Genomic DNA, 9,799 nt, shown 5'->3' on the forward strand with positions numbered 1-9,799 from the left:
GCACTCAGCCGATTCAGCCAATCAGAGCAATCTCTTGCTAGGAGGCGGGGCATTCAATCCCCGTCACTAGCAATAGATGCTTTGCCGGCTTTACAAGTGCCTGGCAACCGGCCAGAAGCTCTGAAAAAGAGGAAGTGGGGACGCCGACGGCACCAAAAGGTAAGTATTGATGCCACCTTCAGTCCTATGTAACACCACAGATAACACAGTGATAACTCTTAGGTCAGATAATGATGCCACCTGCAGTCCTATGAAATAGCACAAATAACACACAGTGATGACTCTTAGGACAGATAATGCAGTAGATGTGACCTGCAGTTCTATGTAACAATACAGATAACACACACATCTACATTAGGCTGCTTTTTTATATTAAAAACCATATTTATTCTCTGTGGTTTGGTGTTTTTCTTTTGGATTGTCTAGAACAAATTAATTAGATTTACATTGATTCCTATGGAAATAATTGCCTCAAGTTTCAGTAGTTTCAAGTTTGGCCGATTGCTTTCAGACAGATTACCAATGAAACTAGAGGTTTGACTGTATATTATAGGCCTCCTTTACACGGGCGCTGTCCATGCGCATAAGAGGTGCACACAGAATGTGCTACAATAGGAACCAATGGGTTCCTTTAGAAGCGTTTACATGGACGATTGTTAGATGCACGGAATCTGTGCATCTAACAATGGTACGCCCAAAGGTGGAAAGCATGCTCCACGCACCTTGGATGGTGTGAAAGGGCTATTTCAAAAGTAGTTAGAATTAGCCCATTCACGCGATCTTTAGAGCAGTGTAGGCGTAAGCAGACAGCGCTTGTGTGAAAGAGCTCATAGTTGGCTGCAATTACTCATAGTAGCATTAGAGCAATGTCAGTATAATGCAGAGATATCAGTGTATATTGTAGCCACATTTGCAGATCACATTTTAAAAATAGATTAAATGTTGTTCCTAGCTGCAATTAATCATGACAGCATATGTATAGTATCCATAAAGTAGCCACAATTATGAATTAATTTAGTTTGAATTTCTTTTTCTCTATGAATATTACTGTATGATACATTACGTTGGACAACTTTGTTTATCAGACCTATCATGGCTAATGTCTTGTTATTGTCCCAGAACTATGCAATCTGCTTTTAAAAGGGATATATGTCTGATTACCTGTTCTAAACCTTGGACTATTGGAGTATTGTGTACTGTTGTTTGGCAGCTGTCTCATCGCCAATTCTATTTCACTATCCAGCAGGTCTGGTTCAAGATTCACTGCTGATGGTCACTGCTGGTGCTAGTGTATAGTTCTCCTGTATACCACAACTGCAATAAACAGCAATGAGCTAAGGGAGGGGTAAGAAGATAAAGCCCTCCCTACCTGCTCATGGGCAGACCAGAGAAGAAACCACACCAAATAAAACTTCCCTCAGAGGTGGGGGACTCTGAGAGAAATACCAACATGCAATTATACGGATAAAGATAGAGCAGGCAACTCCCACACAAAGCGCGTCAACGAGTGACTAGTCTGCTTCCGCATCGTGGTTAATGTACTACGACACCGTCGGGACCGACAAGCCACTACAGAATGACTTTGGAGCTATTTAACAATACCCTTTAGGAATTGGTACCATACCAAAATTGTAGTATGGGTGTATGGACCTGCTCACAGGATGTAGCACCTAGTTCTACGTCAGTGTGTATGGGTGAGAGAGTAAGGGGATTTTCATACTTTATGGCACTATTTCTATAACCTTTAGAAAGTAGAAGCTACATTCCCTGAGTGCCTTTTTATGCTAATCAGAATATTCTTCAAATAACGAAATAGGGTCTGAATGTCTTTTTGTTATACATGTGGTCGTTATGTCTTAACATAGTTTGCCATTGCCTTCACTAGTCATCCTTACCCCCCCCCCCCCCCCCTACCAAGCTGGGTACTCATTTTACTGACCTCGGAAGGATGGAAGGCTGAGTCAACCTTGAGCTGGCTACCTGACCCATGCAGGGATTGAACCCGCAACCTTCAGGTCGTGAACGAGAGCTTAGGACTGCATTCTAAATTCATGAAAAGGGATTTAAAGATTCTTACCGCTATGTCAATGGTATTTCCTTGGCCAAGTGACAATACACAATAAGTCTGCACACATTCACCGCAGCACTGGCCTTCAGATGGTGGCATATACTTTTGACCCTGTTTGCAAAATGAAAAAAGGTAACATTTGCTTTTAATCTTTTATATTTTTTACCCCAAAACAGGTTTAATCAGAACCTCAAACAAATTGAGACTATAGAATGCAGTTCAGTTTAGTCATAGAAAATTCTGATGCAGACTTATCCATGCCCATGGAATCGAGTAGACTTTGACTCCACTATTTACCCCACGCTTGCCACATATACCGATAGCAATACAGCACGGTTACATCTGATATTTTAAACTTACAGGGCCGCAATCTTCTGCACTACTAGGTTTACAGGTTTGATTTGTTACAGAAATATATAGCTGTCCATTTGCCTCCTTGACACATTTGTAAATTGTACAGTTCTCATCCTTTGGAACCCAACTCTCATCAACCTAAAAAGGAGAAATAAACATAGAAAATGTATCTTCAGAAAAACAAAATATTATTTAAATCTGATCTTAATATATATATATTTTAATGTGAGTATCCAGTTAATCTCTTCCCACCCCGCAATGTACTATTACGTCATAGCAGTAAAGTAGTTAATGAGAGCCATGTAATAGTATGTCACAGTGATGGCAGGTGCCAACTGTATTGTAAAGCTAAAATTCAGCTCCAATGGCCCGGATTGGACATAACTTCAATCCAAGCCACTTAAGTCTTTAGATGCTGCAGTCAATGCTCACCGTGGCATTTAAGTGTTTTAATAGAGGAAGAGGGCTCCCTCTATCACTCCATCAGCCTTCTTGCGACACAATCATAAAATGCCAGTTACTATCGTTAGTAGACCCAGTAGTAATAGTGACAACCGTTAGTGGCCCCAGTAGTAATAGTGTCCCCCATAGTGGTCCCAGTAGTAATAGTAGCTGTGGGAAACACTACTGCTATAATCAGAGTGTGACCCCTAACCTGTCCAACTGGCATTTGCGTTGTATACAGCCGGGCTTCTGTGTGCAGGAACATAACTTCAGAGCAAATAAATTAAATGCTTGTCAGGTTGCTGCCAGCTGGGTCACAGGTGATATTGTTTTATACTGGCCATTGATTTGGCCGGTAAAAAATAAATAGGGGCCGGGCAGTAACTGGCCGCCCCTTTGAGGTCCTGTAGCCTGCCGCCTGAGGTGGCAGTCTGAGGTTGCCTCATGGTAGGGGTGCTACTCGTTCTCACCTATCCTGCGTACAGGGGATAATTTTATGCTGGCACAACCCCCTTAAGTACCAAATACGCTGTGTCCTTAAGGGGTAAAAAACGAAATACTGCGGTTTTTACACTGACCACTACACAGGAAAGCAAAGCTCATTTGTTAGCTTTACTTCCCTGTATAGATTGGGAAAAGATTAGCAGAGCCATCTTATTATCAGGATATTCTATGCACAGAAAAAGCTCCGTATACATATCCGCTGTCACTCCCTGGTATCTCAAGGAGGGTGTAGTAATCCATCACTTCCTGGAGACTAATAATCTATGACATTTTGCCAACCGAATATATTTATTTCAACTGCCATAGAAAGCACCCTACCTACTGTACTATCTATACATACAATGCAGGAAGAAAGTGCATATCTGCAACACGGTCACCTCCAATAAAGTTTGCAAACAAACATTAAAAACTTTTAAAGATGAACAAACACATTATGAATTAACTTTTCACATATATCTAATTAATAGCACTAAAATTAAATGCATTAAAGATTCTCTTTAGACTCACCAGCTTCCTGTATCCAGCGATGTCCCCCTCTGAAGTCTGGATTCTAGAATCTATCTCTTTTTAGAGTCCCGTGTGCACACTTTCCAATAGACTTGTAAAGGAGAGCGTGCGCAAGGGACTCTGAAAAGAGTCAGATTTTCATGAGCTGCCTAGACTTCAGAGGGAGACACCAATGGATCATGGGAGCAAGAGAGTATAAAAAAAAAAAACACGCTGCCACGTCCCCTAACAGCACCATAACATAGTTGATGTTGCTGTGGAGACGTGACAAGCTTCCTTCAAGGGCTTTTACCCACTAGCGATTTTTTAACGCCGCGATATCGCTGTTTTTTTTTTTACTGCAAATGCCAATGGGACTTTCTAATGTCAAAATGGCATCGCACAAAAATTGCAAGTTTGCACTTCTGCGATTTTTATGCGATTTTAACATTAGAAAGTCCCATTGGCATTCGCAGTAAAAAAATGCAACGAAATCACAGCGTTAAGAAAATGTTAGTGGGTAAAAGTCCTTAGGCTTCTATTGGAGTGAGACATCTTCAAACAGGGTAACAATATAAATAGCAATTCAGGACATATTCTCTTCATATTTCTGGAGATCTATTTGCAGAGCTGAGCCCAAGGAGCATCCGCCGATATCTGTCTACAGTACTTTCCTTATGATTTTTCATGGATTTTCTGTAAAAAAAACTGTGTCACATGGACTTGAATATGGCACTCATAGAATTCTACAGGCCTACAGTGTAACATTTGCCTTAGCTCAGTTTCACATGAGCATACTATGTGCCCAACCTCGGGTCCACTGATCTGAGCTTGGAGCATCATAGATCTGAACTCAAAGAATCATAGGAATATATTATGCTCGAGTTTGGCTCAGTAGACTCAAGGTTGGGCCAGGAGACTTCATCTATCTTACTGGTGCATAAATGTGCCCTTAATATCCTCCTGTGAAAGTAGCCTTACGCAGAGAACATGGAGTTTCTTTCAAACAGATCTTCATGGAAAATTGTAGGTCACCCTAAGAATCAGTCATGATTTAGTGCTTGCACCAGGGGACTTTACCTTTCTTTTGTGCAAGCACCAAGTCATGACTGACTTCTAGGGTGACCAGACAAAAGTATAGACTAAGCTGCACAACCAGTTGTCCAAATCAATGCTTCTTTCTTGTTCGGTATAGAAAGTTGAGTAGCAACGTTTCAACTGCTAGGGTGACGTCACATTGTGACATTTTCTTAGCAGAATGTTCTTGTGGGGTGGTTTGCTATTGCCTTCCCCAGTCATTTTTTACCCCCCAGCCAGCTAGGTACTCATTTTACCAACCTTGGAAGGATGGTAAAAGGCTGAGTTAACCTTGATTTGGCTACCTGAACCATGTGGGGATTGAACCTACAACCTTCAAGTCGTGAGTGAGAGCTTAGGACTGCATTTCTGCTACCTTAACACTGCTCCAGAGTACAGACCGCCATATGTTGCGGAACAAAGTCTGCTAGTTGGTATTTAAGTAGAGAGGCCTGGAATGATAAAATAAAGGTTACGTACCATTAGCACTTTAGTCTCTCCACTGGGTGTTGTAACATAGCATGCTGTTGGCACACATTTTCCACAACACTCTCCAGGCTCAATTTCATATTGTTCATTCTAAAGAGACATGAAAAACAATTATGGAAATAACCTATATCATGCCTAACCATATTTGAACCCCAAATGGCTGAATTCTTTACATCTGCCCTCGCATCGCATAGAAATGATTATTTAATACAAATTATTATAAAAATGATGCCTTTCATTAAACATAACATACTAAAGTCAGTGGGGATCCCCTCATAGTAACAACTATATAGAATCCTAATATGACTCATTTCATTGCATGGGACCACTGTACTTTCGCATGCATCCAATGTCATATTGCAGTTTGTGTGGTATACTGTACTGAATGTCATATTGTATGTATGGAGATAATAGTAAAAAAAAGGTCAGCAGCACAGAAAAAAATGAAAGGTGCTTGTTTGCAAAGACTTGATTTAAACTTCCTTTCTAAAAAAGAAATGGACATCTGAGTAGAACTCTAAAGGCCCGTTTAGATACAACGATTATCGCTCAAAACATGTCTTTTGAGCGATGATCGTTGTGTCATTTACACCGCAAAATGATCGCTCAAACATCATACAGCTGAGCGCTCTGATCGGAGGATGCAGAAGACAAGTGGGGCCGCTTGTCTTTTGCATCCAGCTGTTCCCCGCTCTGAGCGCCCGGCTGTTATACAGCTGAGCGCTCTGAGCGGAGGATGCAGAAGACAAGCGAGGTGTCCCCGCTTGTCTTGTACATCCAGCTGTTCTCTGCTACACAGCCAGGCACTCCGAGCGGGGTGTGGAGAACAGAGCAGGACCGCTCTGTTCTTCATACCCAGCCTGTTATCTGGGAGCGGGATACAGCTGAAACGATAGTATGAGCTGTATCCCCTTCTGAATACCTGATAAGGCTCATCACGGTCTTTCAGCACGCTAAAAGACAACGATGAGCGACGGCTTAACGAAAACTGCACAATGTCAGTGCAGTTACACACAACGATTATCGTTCAAAAGATGGCTTTTGAGCGAATTTTGAGTGATAATCGTTGTGTCTAAATTGGCCTTTAGAAGCAATGCTTCTAGAAGAGAATACCTCATAGATAGCAAAAATGGAGATCCAGGCAGCAGTCCTAATGAATGACTGTGGAACCTTTCTCAAGCTATTTGATTGCATACAGTATGTGGGCAGTATAAATGAAAGGATTATACTACTACACATATAATATGGAGTCTACTGGAGCATGCCATGATTGTTTTTTGTTGGATTTATACTGAATATGACAGGAATAAATAGTGGCATGAGAATATATAGTGATATACAGCAATGCCCTTTCTTACCTTACCTTTTAGCTAAAACGATCAGTTTTTCAAAACAACATGATTGCACAACATTCTGTCATTAGATCAATATCCTATGTGTTTCTATTGTGGCCACCCAGTGGTTGTACTATGTATTGCAGGGTTCAATGGCATTGCTAGCTGTGATTACTCAGAACATGACTCTATATATTTGCATGTATTTAGTGTCCACAAGGTTAACTTGGTTTTATTCTCTAAACACTTTGAACTGGTCATCCCTGGGAGAAGTGTCACATTTTCCACCAAAACCTAGGTTGCACAAAGTTGTTCTTTGCCCAAATTGAATATCCCCCATTTCCTAATATTGAGGAGGATTATAGAAAGATAAATTGTTGAATATTCATGTTATTTCCCCTCTTACTGACTCACTGTCCAGTCCTAAACAAAGGATTTGCTTAAAGGGGTTGTCTCGCTTCTTACCATTGACAACGTATTTTCAGGATAGGTTATCAATGGCAGATCGTTGGGGGTCACCTCTCAAGACCCCGGTGAGCAGCTGATCACCCAGCCTGTCACTGTGTGTGCTGAGCATTTATTGTGCTGGAAGTAGATAGTTCTATACATTGGAGTGTTGCCTCAGCTTGTATTACATGTGCAGTCCCATTGAAGTGTATGACATAGGTCATTAATAGTAAGAAGTGGGACAACCCCTTTAATAAAGTAATGGGCAGTTCTGAAACCAGAGCCAGGGACTGGAAATCTAAGACATATTTTGACAATAGAAATAGGGCACATTTTTAGAGGCCAGCCAATGCTGAGATTTGTGACCATATTCTCTCTAGCCTCTGGGAAACAAAGACTAAAGCCTGTAAGTTTTAGGTGTTCTGTCTTTTCTGCTTCTATTTGGATGTTATTTTATTTTGTCATTTTTTTAAACTTTTTGTAAGCACTGCATTTTTTTAAAGCTTAAAACTTTAGTAGGTTTAGGCCCTGTTGTTCTGAACTTTGACAGTTGGAGAACTGCAAGTGAGTACATTGGAGACTGTTGGCCTGTTTACCAGAAATGGTGGCAGTGTGTATCTAGGGGTGTATATGGACTGTGTTGGGGTGTGGCTTATGCTCAGTTTGCAACCTAAGTGTCTGAGTGAAAGGTGAGCACAAGATTGATTGAAAATGTATTAACATAATTATATATATTTATGGGTTAATGACTTGAAATGCCTATTAACAGCCTTTTAAGTAAAGATCAATGTTAACTAGAGACCACTGAGGTAAACCAGATCTAATCACATTGTCTCAATTTTAATGGACAATTCACTAAATATGTATACTATAATAATAATGTAAAAATTCTACATACCTCTGCACATGTTTCATTGCACAGAGTTGGCATGCATACTATAATATTCAGTTGAGTTGTGGGATTCATTATCGATGAGCATATACAATGTTTGCATTTTTCAGGAGAGGGCACTATGGAGCCGGCCTGTGCAGGAAAGATGTGAATAGACAAAAGAAAATAAGTATTTAATGTGCTACAATATAATCCTAATACTGTAGTCTTTCTTGACTAAGATACTACAGACATAGGACTTTGCCGAGTTCCTTTTTGCCATATCATAGGATGTGATTGAACATTCAAAAATAAACATCTCTTGTGAAAGCTTAACATTTGACAACAGACTCCTACTAATTATAATTAAGTGACATCATCATCATTCATGTAAAATACGTTATAATAAATGGCTGCACAAGCTAGAGGAAAGGTTAACGTAACCAAACACTTCATATGAATTAATATCAATTTTTCATATAGGTCAGGGATGTCAAACTCATTTTCACCAAAGGTCACATCAGCCTAAGGGCTCAGTCAGACGGGCATTTTTATATGCACATGTCACTTGCGTTTGCGATCCGCATCTATTAAGAACCACTGCTTTTCAATAGCAGCATTCATATGCCCGATATTTACCTGCGCACAAAAATGTGCAGCGGTGAATATAGGGCAGTGGATTTTAAAATGCAGGTAACTGCAGCATTGCTCTTCTATGGATGTAAAACCCCTGGATGCTGTCACATCCAGGAGTTTCACCTTGTGTGCAATGGGGCCAGCAGCAGCAGCGCCGACCCCATTGAGAATATACAGTGAAGATCGCGATCCTCTGGCACAGCTGTGGCAAAGGAGCGCGATGTTCTCCCATTGAATTCAATGGAACCGGTGCTACAGCCAGCTCCATTGAAAGCAATGGCCTGCCGGAAAGCCCTGAAGTAATTTTCGGGGAATATATATATATACATATATATATATACACACACACACACCTCTCTGCAGCTGCCGGGGCTCAGGTGCATCCAGCCGGGTCTGTTTCCTGCACTGCTCTGAAGTGCTTTCAGCAGGTGGGGATTATAAATCCCCGCCTGCTGAAAGGGCTGCCTCTGATTGGCTAAGTACTGTGACCAATCAGAGGCAGCTCTCAGCTATTGAATATCAACTGAGAGCTACCTGTGATTGGTCCTTGCGTTTAGTCAATCAGAGGCAGCACTCACCCATTCATTGAATGTAGCGTCGGCTCCATTGAATTCAATGGAAGAACATCGCGCTCCTCTGCCACAGCTGTGCCAGAGGTTCCTGATCTTCACTATATGTTCTCAAGGGGGCAGTGCTGCTGCTGCCGGGCCCATTGAGCACAAGGTGAAACCCCTGGATGCGATAGCATCCAGGGGTTTCACAATCAAAAAACACTGATCCTGCAGTTACCTGCGACTTCAAAAAGTGTCCTACAATTTTTGCCGCAGGCATTTTTCCACATGTAAAATTTGCACATGTGACCGTTGCCATTGAAAAGCATTGGTTCTATATAGCGCGATCTTTTTTACGTGCAAAAAAACGTACATTAAAACGCCCGTGTGACTGAGCCCTTAGTGAGGTTTAAATAGGGTATTTCTTGTCAGTTCTCTCTTTATAGCTCTTCCTTAGCTCAGATGCTGCATCCTTAAAGTTTGTTTATCTGTGTGTAAAGTGTTAAACAGTATACATGCAAGTTGTATGTGTAATTTC

The 9,799-nt window shown here is 41.2% G+C and overlaps 1 protein-coding gene across 1 annotated transcript in view; it reads right to left on the bottom strand.

The window, feature by feature from the left end:
* LOC136581749 (intestinal mucin-like protein) overlaps window positions 1-9,541 on the bottom strand; it is a 35,358-nt gene extending 25,817 nt beyond the window's left edge. Inside the window, exons 1-4 of the mRNA XM_066582372.1 lie at window positions 9,500-9,541; window positions 5,414-5,512; window positions 2,429-2,560; window positions 2,078-2,179 (exon numbers count right to left, since the gene is read on the bottom strand). Of these exons, the coding sequence (XP_066438469.1) occupies window positions 2,078-2,179; window positions 2,429-2,560; window positions 5,414-5,512; window positions 9,500-9,541 (375 nt within the window). The remainder of the gene's footprint in view (window positions 1-2,077; window positions 2,180-2,428; window positions 2,561-5,413; window positions 5,513-9,499) is intronic.
* Between the last annotated feature and the right edge of the window lie 258 nt (window positions 9,542-9,799).

This window comes from Eleutherodactylus coqui, chromosome 11, assembly GCF_035609145.1.
Source record: "Eleutherodactylus coqui strain aEleCoq1 chromosome 11, aEleCoq1.hap1, whole genome shotgun sequence".
NCBI classification, from domain to species: Eukaryota; Metazoa; Chordata; class Amphibia; order Anura; family Eleutherodactylidae; genus Eleutherodactylus; species Eleutherodactylus coqui.